The sequence below is a fragment of the Ahaetulla prasina genome, chromosome 6, assembly GCF_028640845.1.
Source record: "Ahaetulla prasina isolate Xishuangbanna chromosome 6, ASM2864084v1, whole genome shotgun sequence".
NCBI classification, from domain to species: domain Eukaryota; kingdom Metazoa; phylum Chordata; class Lepidosauria; order Squamata; family Colubridae; genus Ahaetulla; species Ahaetulla prasina.
Genome location: NC_080544.1, coordinates 37,135,431 through 37,154,605, shown reverse-complemented (window position 1 = coordinate 37,154,605; position 19,175 = coordinate 37,135,431). Strand labels below are relative to the sequence as shown.

Genomic DNA, 19,175 nt, shown 5'->3' with positions numbered 1-19,175 from the left:
TAGTGCCATTGTAATTTCCAATGTCCTGAGCTAATGGTCGTAAATGGAGGACTACCTTTAGGTTTCTCTTTTAATCTTTACTCCTGCAATTCTCTCATCTTGTCTTATACCTCTGTTTAATATTTCAAGAACTAAATGAGCATTCTTGTCTTACCACTTTTTGCATCTCACAGGGTTTTGTTAGTTCTTCATTAATAATTATTTGTGCTCTCTGTCACGTGTAAATCAGTTTTATCTATTTAATAAAATTCTTTCAAAGTTCATATGTTTCAAAACTTTAAAACACAGTTCAAATTGTCAAAGGCATTCTCTGCATCTAAGAAAATCAATGTAGTTTGTTTTTTCATTATGCTTCAAATATTCCAAAATTTTCCACAGATTTGTAATATTGTCCCTTAACTGTCCTTTAGATAAAAACCCCCATTGATCTTCCTAAATAAATTCTTGCAAAATTATTTTCAACCTTTCAGCCAAAACCATTGTAAACAACTTATAATCATTATTCAAGAATTATATTGGCCGATAGTTTCTTGTCAAATCTTGGCCCTCTTTAGATATTAATTGGTGCAAAAGACCCAATCTACATGTGAAGGCTCAATTAAGCTGATTTATTACTAAAATTATGCATAGGAATCTTTTCAACTAATGGTTAGCACCTGACTAAAGATGCTAGATAAGAGAAGGTTAGGACTTAGGAGGTTAGGACTTAGTTTGCTTGTGACTATGTAGGGATTCTAGCTGATCCCCCTTTTCACTCCACCCTCAGGTTTTGCCATTCCTTCTCCTACATTAATCCTATCTTGGCCTCTTTCCATCTGTCTTGCGTCTTTAAAATTCTTTTAATTTCCTTTTACAGTCTTCTACTTTAATTTCTTTACAGCATTTCATTTTACTTCCTTCTGAAGGAACTTATTTTCTTTTTACAACCAAACTCATGGGATTATGGTCTAAAAAAGTCTTTGACAATATCTCTACTTTATGAACATTAGTAGCCAAATTCTTTAAAATTCAAATCATTTCTATTTTTGAAAAATATCTGTGTCTTTCAGAAAAATTAATATATTCTTTTGAATTTCCAATTTGTGTCTCCATAGATTGATAAGCTCTGAATTGAGTTTCTGTAATTTATCCTGTGTAATTTTAATACTTCTCTCAGAGGTTCTCTCTTCTTATGGGAAAACCACTCCATTCCAACCCCTCCAATTCAAGACCAAATTTCATTAAAATGTCCGTTAGTCTATCCATAATTTTTTTAATAAAACATTACTTTGTCCTTGTTTGCGGCATAAATTCCAACTATTAGAGCCTTAACCCCATGCAAATTATCTTTCAGACCAATATAGCAACCATATTCATCAGTCAGTATAGGCTCTGGTGTAGCTGGGAGTGAATATACAAAACAACTTCATTTCTTTCATTAAACAAACTTATTGTTTGCTATGGGGCATTTTTTGCCAGAAACTGGAAGTAAATGCTGATTTCTGACAAAAACGACATAAATTGCAGTCCTGTGACCTTGAATGGTACAAATGACTATAAATGTAACCTGATTGCCGAATGCTCAAAATGCAGTCATGTGATTACAGGGGGAGGTGACCATTGGAACTTCGTATCCAGATCATAAGTATTTTTTTTGTGACCCGTCATAAACTTGAACAGTCACAAAGCATTTGGTTGTAAGTCAAGAAATACTTAAAAAACAACTTGATTTAAATTGAGTAAAGACAAAATAATATAATAAAGATCTTGATATAAACCTGAAAAATGGGAAAGAGACTAACATTTTGATAACACGAGTCTCTTTGCCATGAAATTCCTGAATGTAGATTTGGTGAAATCCCAAGTTATGCAAAAGGATCCCAATATAGAATAGAATAGAATAGAATAGAATAGAATTTTTTTATTGGCCAAGTGTGATTGGACACACAAGGAATTTGTCTTGGTGCATATGCTCTCAGTGTACATAAAAGAAAAGATACCTTCGTCAAGGTACAACATTTAATGATAGTCATAGGCTACAATTAAGCAATTAGGAAACAATATAAAGCTAAATGTTAAAGTGTTGTAAACTTTCAAGCCTTAATATGTTCTTCTTAAGGAATTCATTTTTAATACAAAATAAAATTCAAGTAAAACAAAATCACAGTTTGATTAAACTCTACATGATCTGTTATTCTCCAAGAATCAGGAAGATGTCATTTTAGATTTCAAATGCTTTTTATTTGGTCTTTCTGCAATGCAATTTCCAGTCTTTTTTCCTTTTAAATAAATTTTAGCATTAATATAGCAACTTAAGAGTGTGTCATGTTTTCTATGTCTACTTCAATTTAAGTTGTTCTCGTAAGTTAAAAACAGATAAAGCAAAATGTGAAATTTTATTAAATATGTTGGAAACTATTTCTGTGACATTGTTAAAGCTTTACCTTAACTTTTCTCCAAAGGATTTTGAAAAATGTGCATTTCATTGTATATGCTGAAAATAAAGATGAGCAAAAATTTAAAAGAAATATAATAGGTCACAGTTGGTTGCTGTGTATGTGAACTCTGAATGATGCTACCTGAGATCATAGACCTACTTGTAGCCACAAAACATCCTGCTTTGTGTGCATCCCACACACAGACACGCATAACCTTTGTGACCCAACTGCTAAAACTTATCAGTATTGTTTATTGAAGATGGAAGTACATGAAATGGTAACATTAGAGTTAATGCTTAAAAACTGGCTTAACACAGTTTTTTTTAAAAAAATAACTACCCAACCATCCCGTTCAATTGCAAGGCAAAAACCAAAATCTCTAATATGCCCATCTGAATAACTTTACATAATTGCAATGTTTCCTGCACTCCACAGCCTTTTCAAAAATGTTTAAATGCAGCCATCAGTTACCACAAGACTGACCTCTCCTTACATAAGAAATAAAGAAAAAAATTAGCATTGCTGCAGATAATGAGTGAAGGAACTTGTGGAAGGTCCTCTTTGGCAGGCTTTGATTCAGCAAACATTCACACTCTTAGAATTACTTTCTGATTTTAAGCAACAGTTTAAAGTCCCTAGTCTCAAATTCATGATAAGAACCTCCCTCCAGTAACGTGCATGTGTGTACTTTCCTATTGAGAGGTAAGCAGTGCTGCCAGAAAGAAAGGAAAATGCATGGTATCCAATGGCCCAGACTCAGCAACTATATCCTGTCTGGCATGTTCAGATACCCCTTTCTGTCTTACGTGGGTTATATAGGTGTGTTGTATTTTCATAGCAGCAGACCTTTTGTTTATTTAAATAACCCCAAATAGTGCTGAATATTAAGAGAGTTTAAGGTTGGAGACTGAATAGTAAATACACTGGGAAACATTTGCATATTCGCTTGGTTTTTATAGTGTTTAATAGAATGGAAGGCTGATACTCTTGCGATTAAAAGGATGTAAATTGCTAACAGATATTCCATTTGTTTTCTCCCTCTTTCCCAGCTATCCATATAGTGAAGATTATAGCCAGGGAATGCAATATATGAACACTAGATGTCCAGCTTGGTGTGACAGAATCCTTATGTCACATTCTGCCAAAGAACTCGTTTTGAAGGTAAAAATTTCCTTGAAACAATTGTGTGTATGTTCTTATACAATTAGTTGTTAATGGACCCAAGGCAGTGGAAATGGAGAATTTTTTAAAAACACATGTAACAAGGAAGCCTAGCTCCATCATCTACATCAAAAGCATGTCAACATAATACTTTTTAAAGCCTTCCAAAAATATGAACCTCAGACAGGAAGATGTTTCATATAAAGAGTGCTGTGACCAAGAAAAAACAGTTCTGGGCCCCTCTTGAAATTCACCCCCTTCACATCCTACTTTTTTACCAACTGAGTGCTCAAGATAACTAACAAATAGAAAAGTTTGACTCATTCCTTATCACAAAATGTATGACAGTGCAATGGGTTGGCTCTGAAGACGACATAGAAGTTTCTACTGATGAGAAAATAATGGCCTGCATCAGTGGTGGGATTCAAATAATTTAACAACCGGTTCTCTGCCCTAATGATTTCTTCCAACAACCAGTTCATCAAACTACTCAGAAAGTTAACAACCAGTTCTCCTGAAGTGGTGTGAACTGGCTGAATCCCACCACTGGCTTGCATGCTGATTAACGAAAGCTCCTACTGCTATATTTGTATTGCAGACTGTGCAGTAGCTTTCAGTAAGCTTCTGGGTACAATTCAAAGTGTTGGTTTTAACCTTTAAGGCACCATATGGGTGGACACCTAGCTATCTTCTTGATCGCTTTCCTTAGGAGAATATGCTCATCCCTGGTGTGGAAATTTAGGATACTCAATAGTTGTAAGGCAGTGCTTTTCTGTGGTGGCCCCCACACTATGGAGCAGCTTTCCTTCAGAGGTTTGGGTACTATTGCCCTTGGCATCACTTACATAAGCCTTAAAAACAGAGCTCTTCAACAAGGCATTAGGAACCTCATAATGCAGTGTAATAGCTTTTACATTGTATTTTCTGTTGTTTTGCTGCCAATTTTAATATTAATTTATTTATTTATTATTTAAATTTCTATACCGCCCTTCTCCCGAAGGACTCAGGGCGGTTTACAGCCAAAATAAAACAGTCAATATAAAAGTTAAAACCAATTTAAAAGCAAAAATTCAAAGTTGGCTGGACCAATTAAAACCAATAAAAACCCCATTTAAAACCATTAGGCCAGTCCTGCACAATGAAACAGAAATGTTTTCAGCTCGCGTCGAAAGGTCCGGAGATCAGGGAGTTGGCGAATACCCGGTGGTAGCTCATTCCAGAGGGTTGGTGCCCCCACAAAGAAGGCTCTCCCCCTGGGGGTCGCCAGCCAACATTGTCTGGCGGACGGCACCCTGAGGAGACCCTCCCTATGGGAGCGCACTGGTCGATGGGAGGCCGCCGGTTGCAGCAGGCGGTCCTGTAAATAACCCGGTCCTATGCCATGGAGCGCTTTAAAGGTGGTAACCAACACCTTGAATTGCACCCGAAAGACCACCGGAAGCCAGTGCAGCCTGTGCAGGAGGGGTGTTATATGGGAGCAATGAGTTGCTCCCTCTATCACCCGCACGGCCGCATTCTGAACCAGTTGGAGTCTTCGGGTGCTCTTCAAGGGGAGCCCCATATAGAGAGCATTGCAGTAGTCCAGACGGGAAGTGACAAGGGCATGAGTGACTGTGCATAAGGAATCCCGGTCTAAGAAGGGAAGCAACTGGCGAATCTGGCGAACCTGATAAAAAGCTCCTCTGGTGACGGCCGTCATATGCTCTTCCAACGACAGCTGTGCATCCAGAAGGACGCCCAGATTGCGGACCCTCTCTGTGGGGGCCAATGATTCGTCCCCCACAGTCAGCGATGGTCTCAGCTGATTATACTGGGATGCCGGCATCCACAGCCACTCGGTGTTGGCAGGGTTATTTATTTATTTATTTATTTATTTATTCAAATTTGTATACCGCCCTATCTCCCGAAGGACTCAGGGCGGTTCACAGGCACGTAAAACATTTATATACAATTAAAATAACTATTAAAAAACTTATTCTAATGCCGAATATTAAAAATATAAATATAAATCTTAAAACCAAATTTAAACCCCTGTGAATTTAAAAATCTATAAATTTAAAATCTAAATTTAAAATCTAAGCCAGTTGAGTCAGAGCCTGTTTTTCCCCATCCAGACCCGCACGGCCTCCAGACACCGGGATATCACTTCAACGGCTTCGCTGGGGTGGTTAGGGGTGGAAATGTACAGCTGAGTATCATCAGCGTACAGATGACACCGCACCCCAAAACCACGGATGATCTCACCCAGCAGCTTCATATAGATGTTGAACAGGAGAGGCGAGGCGAGAGAACCGACCCCTGAGGCACCCCACACAAGAGGCGCCTCACGGTCGATCTCTGCCCTCCTGCCAACACCGTCTGCGACCGGTCAGAGAGGAAGGAGGAGAACCACCGAAGAACGGTGCCCCCCACTCCTAACCCCTCCAGCCGTTGCAGCAGGATACCATGGTCGATGGTATTAAAAGCCGCTGAGAGATCTAATAGGACCAGGGCAGAGGAACAACCCCTGTCCTGGGCCCTCCAGAGATCATCCACTAGTGCGACCAACGCTGTCTTTGTGCTGTACCCAGGCTGGAAACCGGACTGGAACGGGTCCAGATAGACAGTTTCATCCAGGTTCTGAAGTTCTCTCAACAACCTTAGCCACAAAACGAAGGTTGGAGACCGGACGATAGTTTGATAAAACAGCTGGATCCAGGGAGGGCTTCTTGAGGAGGGGGTCTCACCACAGCCTCTTTCAAAGCAGTAGGGAAGACACCCTCCCTCAGAGAAGCCTTAACAATTCCCTGAAGCCAGCTTCGTGTAACCTCCTGTGTGGCCAGTACCAACCAGGAGGGACACGGGTCCAATAAACATGTGGTTGCATTCAGCCTCCTAAGTATCCTGTCCATGTCCTCAGGAGCCACAGTGTCAAACTCCTCCCAGATGACCGTCTCAAGATCCGCCTCTGTCATCCCATCTGAAACTACCCAATCTGTGTCTAGCCCATCCCGAATCTGAGCGATTTTATCGTGCAGATATTGTCCAAAATCCTCAGCACGACCTTGCAAGGGATCTTCCCTAGCTCCCTGAGTAAGAAGGGAGCAGGTCACCCTAAACAAGGCTGCTGGGCGGTTATCTGCCGATGCAATAAGAGCAGAGAAATACTCACGCTTCGCCGCTCTTATCGCCACTAGATAGGTCTGAATATGAGACCTTACTAGTGTTTGGTTAGGTTCAGAACGGCTGGCCCTCCAACCACTCTCTAGGCGTCTTTTCCGGCGCTTCATCTCTCTCAGCTCCTCGGAATACCAAAGAGCCGGTCGAGATCGGCACCGGGTCAGAGGCCGCAAAGGCACAACGTGGTCCAAGGCCCCCGCTGCCGTCCTTTCCCAGGCGGCGACGAGTTCTTCAGCCGAGTCGTGGGCTAGGTCCTCAGGAAGTGGCCCAAGCTCCGTCAGAAACCTCTCCGGGTCCATCAGGCGCCTGGGACGGAACCAACACAACACCCAGGTGAGGGTTGGCAACTACATCTTGAATGGAGAGTAGGAGAGAGTGCAAGTGAAAAATCTGATTTAAAAAATTATGGAACATCAAATTGTACTCTAAAGGTCTGACTGAAGAAGGCATTAACTCCCATCCTAGACGTGAACACAGCACCATTTGATTTAAGAGCACATCTCAAGTCCTAAGCATTTGGAAATAATAGCAGAGGATTTTAACAACTAGAGAACAAATGAATGATATGATTGTTTCTTAAGACCTGAACATCATAAGCACCATATAGTGTACGACTCTTTTGAGCGCAGCTCTGTGACAAGGAACCTCTAGTACACTGAAGATCAAGAAATGGCAAGTATGACTTCTTGTCAAAATGAGTCATCAAAACACACATTGCTATTTATTAAGTATGATTCATCCAAGATTTTTATAAGAAATTTACAGACATCAGAGGTGGATAGCTATATTTCTTTCCTTTTCCAGCTTCACTTGCTAAAGTCCCTATGATAACAAACGCTTCATTTGATTAGGGGGTTATTCTTTGTTAAATAATTTAAACAAAGCCTGGAATTCAAGCTTCTGTGTGTATCTGAAAAAAGAGTTCTTAATTTTAAACACCTACTTCTTTCAGAACTCCATTGTTTAGAAATGATCTTGAGTTATTCTGTATATCATTACTTGTATATGAATTCTGTTGAACTCTATGTCAACAGTCTTATGTAAATAATGTGTCTACATTTTTCCAGATAGTCCTAACATCTATTCAAGTACCATATTTTTCGGAGTATAAGATGCACCAGAGTATAAGACACACCTTAGTTTTGGGGGAGAAAAATACCAATAGGGGAAAAAAAATCTACCTACCAGGTATTAATCTGGTTAGCATTCTTAACCTGGTCAGCTTTAGCACGTTAGTTCACTCACTGATTTTGAGGTTGGGGCTGGCTGGGGCTAAAAAACAGCATCTAAAGCACAGCTGATAGTTGGAGGGAGCAGCAATTAAAAAAGCAGGCAAAGATCGCTTCTCTCGTGTTAGGGCTGAAAAACAGCTTCAAAAGCACAGCTGATCATCAGAGGGAGCTCCAGTGACTAAAGCAGGCAAAGCGCGGAAAGGGTAAGAGAAGGCAGCAGCTGTTTTGGGTAGCCATTTTGGGCACCGTGCGTCACTCCAAACACGTCATGAGTTTGGGAGGCGATCAGCAGCGATGTGCTTTGGGATCCCTGCAGCCTTGAATGGTTCTGTCTTGTCACACTCCTCCTCTGACGGTCGGGTCGGGGAAGTCCATATCAAGCGTGCCTCTGCAGCTTTGCCAAAGTTCTGTCAGAGTTCTCAGGGCAGGCAGGAGGCCAGGATGTGACTTCAGCAATCCAAATTAGACTTTGCCTGACTCAAAGAATGCCAGAAAGCAGATCCCTTATGTAGGCCATGGGGTGTGGCTCCATGACTCAGCATTTATCCAGGCCTGCCCCTCCCTTCCTTTTGCTGACGTCGCCTCTCCACTCTCCGGAAGCGTGGGTCCCTCCATCCTCCAGCTGCCGACAATTCCAGCTCGTAACTGGCTTCACACTCCCCAGGCTCACATGCTGTGGGGGAGGGGCCCAGCTGCTCCGTTTGTCCGGGCATGGTGCCAGGACTGGGGGCTGGAGGCATGTCAGGCCATTCGTCTTGCTCGGTCTGTCCGGGCATGGTGCCAGGACTGGGGGCTGGAGGCATGCCAGGACATTCTTCTGCACTATCAGCGTCCAGCAGGAGACGAGAGGGGCCCGGCTGCGGCGGTGGGGGGGGCGAGCGAGGCACAACAGGTTCTCAAACAGAAAATGCAACACATGGAGCCCAAAAACACAAGCCATTGTCAGTGGCAATCTCTGCAGCCAGGAAGAGGACCCACAAAGGCCGAAGGGTAGGGGCCAGCGGGTGGGCGGGGTTACATTTGGAATATAAGATGCACCCAAATTTTCAGCCTCTTTTAGGAAGGAAAAAAGTATGTCTTATACTCCGAAAAATACAGAGTATTTTTCATGAAACTGAACTGAACTTTCCCTTCCTGTTCTCATTCACCTAATATAACTGTTACACTCACACATATACACACAAATAATTTTCCTCTACTGTAACCACATGGTGCATTTTGGACATCCAATTCTAGAATTCTGATTATCAGAACTTGCCTTTACCATGTGAACTTTTTTCCAGAGAAATATATTCATAGAGATTACTAGATATCCCATTTCCACAAGAATTGTTACTTAAACATTTTGCCATTTATATCCTGTAGATTGTAAATCCCTTTTACTCTCAGTAGAAGCATTAATTAAATGACAAATATGTTTGTTTATTCTATTTAAAATATTCCTAGACAGCCTTTAAATAAAAATATCAAGGAGATCTACAGATACAAAATTAATATTAATAAAATCAATAATAAACAGGTTAAAAAAATAAAGAACACCATCCCAAAATATTAAAGTACTCTAGGCTCATTTGGACCATACAACTTACTGAAAGGAATGTTGTTTAAATAAATAAATGTTTTTTGTATTTTTTATTTAAAAAGCTAGCAGTGACAAATATTGCTGAACAACTTTAGGTGACAAGGTGTTTTAAAACCGGGTAGAATTTTGGGGAAAAGGTCACAATTTTTGGTCTTACAGTGTTGAAACATTTGATACAGGTGAAGGCAGTTTGATTCATACAGGTAATCACTGCATACAGGTCACCACTGCAGCAGGTTTCCCAAAGCTGCTTTTTCAAAAGGCAACTGGACTTCCTTCGTTTTTCCTTGAAGACATTTTGCTTCTCATCCAAGAAGTTTCTTGGATGAGAAGCGAAATGTCCTCAAAGAAAAACAAAGAAAATCCAGTTGCCTTTTGAAAAAGCACTTTTGGGACAACCATGACCTGGATGACTGAGAATTTCCATAGATGCTACAGCTGATAGCATTATCACATATTGCAGCCACCTTCTTCACCAGTATATAGTTGTATTCTGCACCAGCTGAATTTCTAATTCATTGATACTTGTATTTCTTCATTTTGAATCTCAAATTTTAACTGCTCCCTTTTTTTTAATGAAATAACTTTCTGCTTTTAATTTCTTCCTTCAGTAGTATTTAATATGGCAGCAATATATGATTCAGATGCTGGAATAGTTCAGGATGTAGCTGTAGCTGGTAATTTAGTCCAGGGCAGATCTGTTTGTATATGGCATAACTGAAGTTTTTCTTTTCTGGGAACTAATGCATAGAATGGATTTCTTTTCTGGAACCATAAGGCCAGATAAAAAATTATCATAGAGAATTTTCCCAGACCTGTACAGATAATCTTTACCTCATGACTGCAATTGAGCCCTAGATTTCTGTTAATAAGCAAGACAGTTGCTAAGTAAATTTTGTCCCATTTTGCCAGTTTTCTTTCCACAGTTGCTAAGTGAATCTCTAAAGTTATTAGTAGCACTAGTAGCATTAGTTGTTAAGTGAACCTGATTTCCCCATTGACTTTGATTGTCAGAAGCTCACAAAAGGTGATTACATGATCCTGCAACCTTCATAAATAAGAGTCATTTGCTAAGCATCTGAATTTTGGTCACGTAACCATGGAGATGCTGCAATGGTTATAAGTATGAAAAACAGTCATACGCCACTTTTTTCAGTGGTGGTGTAACTTTTAACAGTCACTAAATTAATTGTTGTAAGTGGAGGACTACCTGTACTGGTCAAAAGTTTCACTTGCTAAATTTCTTACCACATGAATGCTGACTGAAATGTAATAGGGAAAATCACTCTTCTCAATCTGAATTTCCCATTTTTAAATTGAGATAAATTGAGATCTGGTGATTTTTGGGATCTGATAAGATGCTACATGGGAAGTAGTGAAAATAAGATTTCACAACTGCAAGTTTTGTTTGATATTTGTTTGTTGGGGGCGACAGTTTTTATCTATGCCCAAATTAGCAGACAGTCATAACCATCAGCTCCACACAGTGGGCTTTACAGATTGTACAGACAAGGGCTGTAAACAGCTTTAGCACAGCCTCATTTATCATGCCATGGTCCGTTACCTCCCTAGCATGTTATTTTATGCTTGCTGAGCCCTAACACACCAAAGGTTGCCTGCTGTTTGGGAGCCACAGAACTGCCTGAGAGTATAGTGTAATGAATGCTCAGCTGAGTGGAGCGTGTTTCTGTTCATGCGCTAGTGTAATTTGTTTATCTGTCTAAAGATTATGCACTTGAAAATCTACAATTTGATGCTGCCTTTGTAAATTATCAAGTCGTTTTTGATGAATGTATCTCCACTTCCGATAGCAGTGGCATTATGAGCTTGAGATATTAGAAAGTGTTCATGCATGCAATGCAGAAGGTTAAGGTTGTATACGTGTGTGCGCACGCGCGTGTAGATAGATAAAGATACAGATTTCTAGGCAAGCATGCTAGGAAGCAAATGTGACCTTAAACTTCCCTACTGCATTAAAAATTATTCAATTTTAACTTTATAGTCCAAAATGTGGCTGTTTATATATAAAGTTCTTACCCAGTCAAACGTGACTTGATTATAGATGAGGGAAAGCTTGACCATTTTTCATTTGAAATAAATTAGGGTGGTAAACCAATTGCAAGCACAGCTGCGCATGTACGTATGTATGAAAGATCTGGGGAGAGACTATGGGTTCCAGATTTAATTATCTCCCAGTTTAACCAGCCTGAGAAATTGCGAGGCAGTCTCTCTCTTAAGTCATTGCTTTAGCAAGGTCATTATGCTGGATAAACAAAGCAGACGTTGGAAATGGTCGATGCAGTAGCAAAAGCTGTCTCAATGTAATTATTTGTTTGAAGGGAAGAAGGGAATAAAACGCCAGTGTCGAATGGAAATAAAACTGGGTAATTTTAATAATGTTCAGCTGCTACTCTTTTTGAGATAGGTACATGTATGTAAACATTTAAAAATCTACTAATGGCACAATCTACAGTGGCACAACTCTTTGAAGCTTGTAGCTATGTTAACATCTAATTGAATATATATACATATGTATGTATGTATGTATATGTATATGTATTAATGTATATGAGTTAGTGTGTGTGTGTGTATCACATAGCTCTTTTTCTCCTGCTTCTATGTTATTTCCATTTTTTTTGTCAATAGAGATTTAACTAGGGTTATATTTAAATTCAACCAAGATTCATCTCTATTGTGGTAAAAAGTTTAAACTGGAAGCATAAATCAGTTTTATGAGTGTCCTAGTCAATTAAGACACTTTATTTATTTGTTTATTTGTTTGTTTGTTTCTTTAAATTTCTGCACCATCCATCTCACCTAAGTTGCTGCATTCATGTCAGAAGCACTGAGTTGCTTCCTGGCTAAAAGGATTAGCTGGTGACATGACTGTTGCCCTGGGGACCCCCAGTTGGGGGCTCCTTTCATGTCCCGGGCATGAGCTAGGAGACATGAAAGGACTTCGCTGCATGGCAGCTCTCACATCTTGAATGCTGCTCCTATCTCCCCTAAGTGACTATTTTAATAATGAATGAATAATTGGGAGTTTAAAAATCTAAGATTGACAAGTGTTTCAGATAAAGACAACAGGATTGAAAACACTTTAGATGAGTGGTCCCCAACCTTTCCGGTTCTGCAGACTGGCAGTGGTGGCAGTGAGGAGGGAGAGGGGATGGTTTCGTGCATGCGCCACTTGCACAAATGCAGCTTCTCGTGCGCGCTTGCCGCATGCATAGTCTTGTTCCTATGGGCCACGGCCCGGCACTGGGCCACAGACTAGGGGTTAGGGAGCAGGCTCTAGATGACCTTATCAATTTAAACATTATGTTAAAATTATTCCATTCAAACCAGTTGAACTCAGTTAGTTTTTCTACTACACCAACATGATTACAATGGAAGTTGATGCCTTTATGCTAAAGTGAATTCAATTTCATGTGTATGAAGTTTCATCCTTAATTCACATGCTAAACAGAGTCATTTGGATTAAGATTCAGTCTTATTTAGTTTAGTTAATTAATTGACCAGTAAAAATCTCATAAGATACTTGATTAATAGCTTTGATCTTTTGACAGTGTTTTATATAATATGTATTAATAACTGCATCCTCAGAGACCTGAGCATTTCCAATTAAGCTTTCAGTTTAGCTAATTTTAACAGTTTTAAATCCTGTAATTTTTAAAACTCACTCAATGAAATAACATTGAAATGGGCTTCTGACTGGATTCTCCAATAATCTTTGCTAACTTTGGAGAAAGCATGGTATGCAGGAAGTTGCTGATATCCCCAGTTCTACACCTTCTCATTGTATTTGCTGACTTAAGTCAAATACAAATAAGTAGAAATTGTTTGCAGTGCAGTAGCAGAATTGAAGGTGTTTAAGTCTATGCGTTGTAGACTTTGGAAAAATAATGAGTGCATTGAGAAACTTCTTTGAATGCAGCAAGTTGCTTGGTTTCGTTTTGAAATGTGGGAGTGTATCATTTTTAACATTAGCGATCCAAAGTGTGTACCTCTTTAGAAGTAAATATCATTCAGTTCTATAGTCAAATTTCCAGGATTCTAGTTAAAATATGACCCACCCTGTTAAGTTGCTATATGGTTGTAAATTAATATGCAGACCCAGATCTTGAAAGCAAACTGCTTTTTCCATCTATAGCTAAAGTAATATTTAAGTCAAATAATAGTATCAGAGTACTGCATTCTAATGATGCTATTAATTTTAATGACCCTTATTTGCAAATATATATGTATGGCAAATAATTTTAAAAAATATTTTCAGTTAATTTTGTTTACTGTTTTATGTATCATATTTTTCAGAGTATAAGATGCTCTGGACTATAAGACGCACCTATCTTTTTTGGTGAGGAAAACAAGAAAAAGAAATCTGCCTCTGCCTCCCAGCAATATTGCCTCATTGCAGCAAATGGCCTGCTTTGCTTTCATTTTCATTTTCAGCATAGCTTGATTAGCACAAGAAAAACAAAATTGCTCCCAGCAATTTACCTCCTTGCAGCAAGCAGCAGAGGCCTGCGCAGCAATAGGCAATGGCAATCCCTGCAGCCTGAAACAACTGAGAGTCGGGAACAATCAACTTGTGCTAATTAGGCTGTGCTGAAGCTGAAATGGGCAGTTTCTTCTTGCTGCTTGCTGCTTGCTGCAAGGAGGTAAATTGCCAGGAGGCAGAGGCCAGAGGGGGGCAGCCATTGGGTGGGAGGGGCTACATTCAGTGTATAAGACGCATCCAAATGTTCATCCCCTTTTAGGTGGGAAAAAGATGCATCTTATACTCTGAAAAATACGGTAGCTATGTTTCCGAACCCCGGGCAAATGTTTTCCACAAAATATCAGTACTGACTAGAAGCTTCTTTTATGTTTTTATTCAGTCTGAAAATGATGAGCGGCAAGTGGTGTATGACCATATAGGACCAAATGTCTGCATGGGGGACCACAAGGTAAACTTATCTACTTCTATTATGGACACCCCGCTGCATCTATGGCAGATCAGGCGGGGTGGGCTGGGCAGCTCCATGTAAATTGGATCTGGAAAGACACTGACCTCTGGCAGTAACCAGAATGCTGGTTGCTCTGGCAGAATATGGACCTAGTGTAACAAGGAAGGCTGAGCAGGATTCTCGGCAGGCAACTGTGCAGTTGCCCAGCCTTGCTCATAAATTACCTGCAGACACATTTATTTTCATGAGAATTAATCTGCATTAACTATTCACATAGCTTTTATGAAAAAAAATCCAGGTAATGTTGTCCTAACTATGCAAACAACTTTTTTTTTTAAAAAAAATTCAAAACAGAAAATAAACCATGGGGTGGAGGGGACAACACAGTACAGCTATACTATGGCTTTTTTTTACTGTTGTTAATACAGTATTAGAAACTAACTCATGGAATTTTACAGACAGTGAAAATTTTATAGAAGATCCAAGGATCGGTTCCTCCTTCTTTCTTCCATTAAACATTCATTCATGTGAAATACAAGTTCTAGGCTGCCATTTGTCACTGTAGAAGCAGTCTAGGGCTATCGTAAAGAGCGTACCCTCATGTAAAACGCAGGGAACGAATTAGGACTTATTTGAGGGTATATTTCAATACGATCTGGATGAAAAAGACTTGAGGGAACCTGTAAGGTAAAAGAAGAGTGGTGAGACAAAAAGACTTCAGAGTGTTTTATGGAACAGTTAATAGAATAGAGAGATAAAGTTGGAAAGGGACAAAGAAGAGGGTGAAGAAACATGATTAAAAACAGCCTACTGGAAACTATTGTCCCAGATCTGAAAAACATTGATTTTTCTGAAGGATCTAGGAAAGCAGTAAAAATAGAGGTGCCTGCATCCTTGAATGGGTCGCCCCTTGACAAAAAGCTCCTTGGCTCTTTTTGCTTAAAACTGCATTAGGACAGAAAGCAGCTTTGTATGCGTGGAATAAGATTTGATAAGATTTACAGGTATTTGAAAGTGAATCCTAGGGAGGTAAAGCTAGTCTAAGAGGGCAGGGAACAGAATCCCAAAAGAAGGCAGCGGTAAACCCCTTCCATATTTATTTATTTATTTATTTGTCACAACAGTATATATAAGCATAAGCATGAAATAACTATACGATATATAAGCATATATATAAACATAAGTATAAAATAACTGTACGAATTGGATACAATCAAAGGGGACATTGGGACAGGGACGGTAGGCATGCTGGTGCTCTTATGCACGCCCCTTACAGACCTCTTAGGAATGGGGTTGCCAAGGAATATTGTTGCCAAGGAAATTACCTGAACATTCCATGAAGTCACCAATAGTGGTCCTTCATTCAAAGGAAGACTTCATTATTGGAACATGCTGGTTTAAACAACAGAATGACGTACGTCTCTCTGGGAATTCCTTTCCTTCACCTCAAAGGGTGGAGGCCAAACCAGAACTGGATCCAGGCTCAGTAATGTCTAGAGTGGACCCACTACAGTTCTTGATTTCAGAACGTAACCCCCTGAATCCTGACTTAATAGCATGGCTGCAGGCCCCAACTGCCTCCTGGGGCCCAGCCTCAGGAAGGGCCACCCCTTAGAACAGGGGTCTCCAACCTTGGCCACTTTAAGCCAGGCGGACTTCAACTCCCAGAATTCTGGGAGTTGAAGTCCACCTGGCTTAAAGTGACCAAGGTTGGAGACCCCTGCCTTAGAAGCATTCAAGTGTGCAGCCTATGGCAGCTTTACCTTTTAACTTCCTTCTTTTTCCTCTGCAGCCCGTGTTCCTGTCCTTTCGAATAGCCTCTGGGGCAGGTAAACCTATTGCCAATATGCACAAGTGTTGTGTCGTGCAGTGACGTGGTGGTAAATATCACGTTAGATTTTTCTTATCTGCTCTTTCCTCTCCCTTCCCTCCTTTCAAAGGTCTTGTTTTCCTTCAATGCCCCCTTTCCCCTTTCTCACCCACCCCTCTTTTTGTGGGACTTGTTTGCTTTTCTTCTTTGGTTTCATTTTTTTTTAAAAAAAATCTGGTTTTGAAAAGAAAGCAATAGCTGTTCATCAATTCTACAACAGGAAAAAGATGCCTCCGACATGAGAAGATATTTCGGGAAAGTTCATTATAGCGAGGAGGAAGAGGAGGAAGAAGCTTCAAACTCCCGCCCATCGCTTAAATCGTGACAGCTCTAGCCATCCATCCATCAAGTCCTGCGTGCCCTGTCTTCTTTTATTATTACTGTTCTTGTTATTTTAGGCTGTTTATGCTCCACTAGCTTATTTCTGGCGTGGACACAAGTCCCCACCACCCCCAAAAATCTCTTATACCTCACTGTCCTGTATATTCTCGTGTCATCAAAAGTGGACTTTTTATTTTTATATGGCAATGCCTATATTATGCTACAGTCTGGTTGCCAAAACACACCTACAAAGAAAATCCTCATATTAGTTTTTTTTTTTAGTGTTTTGCCTCTTGGATTTCACTGTGAGGTTTGTGTTTTTAGTTGGTCAATGTGGAATGAGTGTGTATATATATATATGTGTATATATGTAGACACACCTTCCACATTAAGACCACCTTCCACATTAAGATTATTTTCATCACCCTTCCCTAGCTTAAAGCCAGGTTGGGATGTTATATATTGCCTTGTGTAGAAGTCCTGCTGTGTTATTGTTGTTGTTTGAACCTGTGATATTTGGGGGTGGGAAAGAGGATCCAAGTTCGTTTTGTTTTTTGTTTTGTTGTCCTTTTTATAACTTGTTTTCTCATGTTATTTACTATACTGCCATGTTCCATGGTTTCTGAATCACACAACAGCAGCTGCTTTCTATACGTGTATATATTTATATATATATTGTATGTGAGTGTGTATAGAGATATATATATATACACAGATATAGAAATAATTTATAATTACAAACGGTCTGTCTTTCCTGATACAAATAAGACTTTTCCAACAAGCCCAAATAATATCACTGTTATCCGGCAGGAAATTCTGCCACCGGTTATTCAACTCGGGATTAACTTGCAAACCCGAGGAAAGGGAGGCAGAGTTCGCGATGGGAGGAGGCTGCTGGACGCTTCACACCCCTTCTGAAACACGTTTCTTCCGCATGGAAAGCTTTCAAGGAGACACGGAGATCCCACTGGGCGCGTAGCGGCTCGTCCTGAGTTCCTGACTCCACTTACTTCGGAGCAAGCTTGCCCGGGCTCAGCGCTACCAGTGTGGACACGCGTTTCAAGAGGCGAGTGTGAGCCCCCCGTAGACTGTAGTGCCGGTTAAGAGCTGTTCGGCCGAGGGGGGCTTCTCCCGTGGGAGGTGCAGCGAGGTCCAGTGCTCCACAGTCCAGTGCTATAATCACACAGGTCAGCAGCAGCTCAGGTGCCAAACAAAGCACGTTCGTGAAGAGCAGACACAAGAATCGGGGATGGGGGGGACGGACCAGCCCCTCGTCGGGGAACACTTGTTGATTCGGACTAGAGGAGGGTCGAGAAAGCTGGAGCTTCGTTGAGAGCTCTCCCCCCGCCCCTTTCCGGAGTACAGCATTAAAAGGTGATTAGCGAGTCTGTTGAAGAAACACACGCGGAAAGCGTTATTGATTTTATTGAGAACACTACCGAGCTCAGGGAACGGGCGGGGGCGGGAGTCGGAAGATGCCTTTGGAGAACAAATCAAGCTTTGCGGTGGGTGGGGTGGGAAGAGGGAGGAGAAAACGAGAGGGAGGGAGGAATGTCTCCTATGTCCCTGATCCTACAGGAGTGGGAGCCATTGGACGCGGGTGGAAGGACACGGAGCCGCCTAAGGCTTGGAGGGGTTTGTGTGTGTGGCGGATTCACTGCGAAATGAGCATTCTGGTTCTCAAGCAATAAAAAAAAATGATCATGATTAAATAGGTGTCTGATCTTTTTCTGCGCGTCCCTTGTCTTCTCTTGGGGTGAAAAATAGCGATTTGTAAAAAGGATGTAGAAATCTTCATTTTAAACACCACCAGTTCTGCCGGGCCTCCACTGTGCAAGATCATCGTCCCCATGCACCGATATGAGAAATGTTGCAAGAGTTCAAGACACGAACCCAGGTGGGCTGCCAGTGGCACTAGCCTAGCCTAAGGAAACCAGCTTTCTGTAAGATTGCGTGGGTGGTTTTTAAGGCGATGCGTGCCTTTTTTACACAATCCACAAACTGACCAGCGTTACACGGTAGTCAGGCTGGGATGAAAACATGCACCTGTTTTGCTAATCCCATGGCTAAAGTTGCCGATCGCTCCCACGTTTTTCCTGCTAGGCAGTCCCAGCAGAGCCTCGCTTTCAGCGGAGTTAAAGAACGTGAGTGCCTTTGAGTTAACTTTGTCTCGATCTTAACCCCTATATCTGATCGAAAGCAGTGCCCAATTTAGAGGGATTTATCTCAAGATTGTCCACCGGGGGAGAAGGGCTACAAACGCTTTCAGCCTGCGAGTTTCCCATTAAAGCTATAGAACAATTAAGAAAGGCTGGCAATCATATTAACTCCCCTTTATAACAGTAGATATCTTCACACAATATGCTGATTACCTCAAGTTTAGCAAACTTTAGCATGTGTGAATTCTGTGCTGGGTCTTTACCAGATTTTGTCAAGTCTCAACTCGGGCAGTGCAACACTTTCAGTGCAGAACTAACGAGTAAA

The 19,175-nt window shown here is 40.8% G+C and overlaps 1 protein-coding gene across 3 annotated transcripts in view; it reads left to right on the top strand.

Moving 5' to 3' along the window:
* The window catches only part of INPP5A (inositol polyphosphate-5-phosphatase A), a 333,629-nt gene extending 315,235 nt beyond the window's left edge, over positions 1-18,394 (top strand). The window contains exons 14-17 of one of the 3 annotated variants that reach the window (XM_058187284.1): positions 3,467-3,578; positions 14,432-14,500; positions 16,293-16,329; positions 16,591-18,394. In XM_058187284.1, coding sequence (XP_058043267.1) covers positions 3,467-3,578; positions 14,432-14,500; positions 16,293-16,329; positions 16,591-16,640 — 268 coding nt within the window. In that variant the 3' untranslated portion in view covers positions 16,641-18,394. Of the gene's footprint in view, positions 1-3,466; positions 3,579-14,431; positions 14,501-16,292; positions 16,381-16,590 lie in introns of all 3 variants that reach the window. The other 2 variants (XM_058187282.1, XM_058187283.1) reach the window with 2 other exon arrangements.
* Positions 18,395-19,175: the final 781 nt, after the last annotated feature.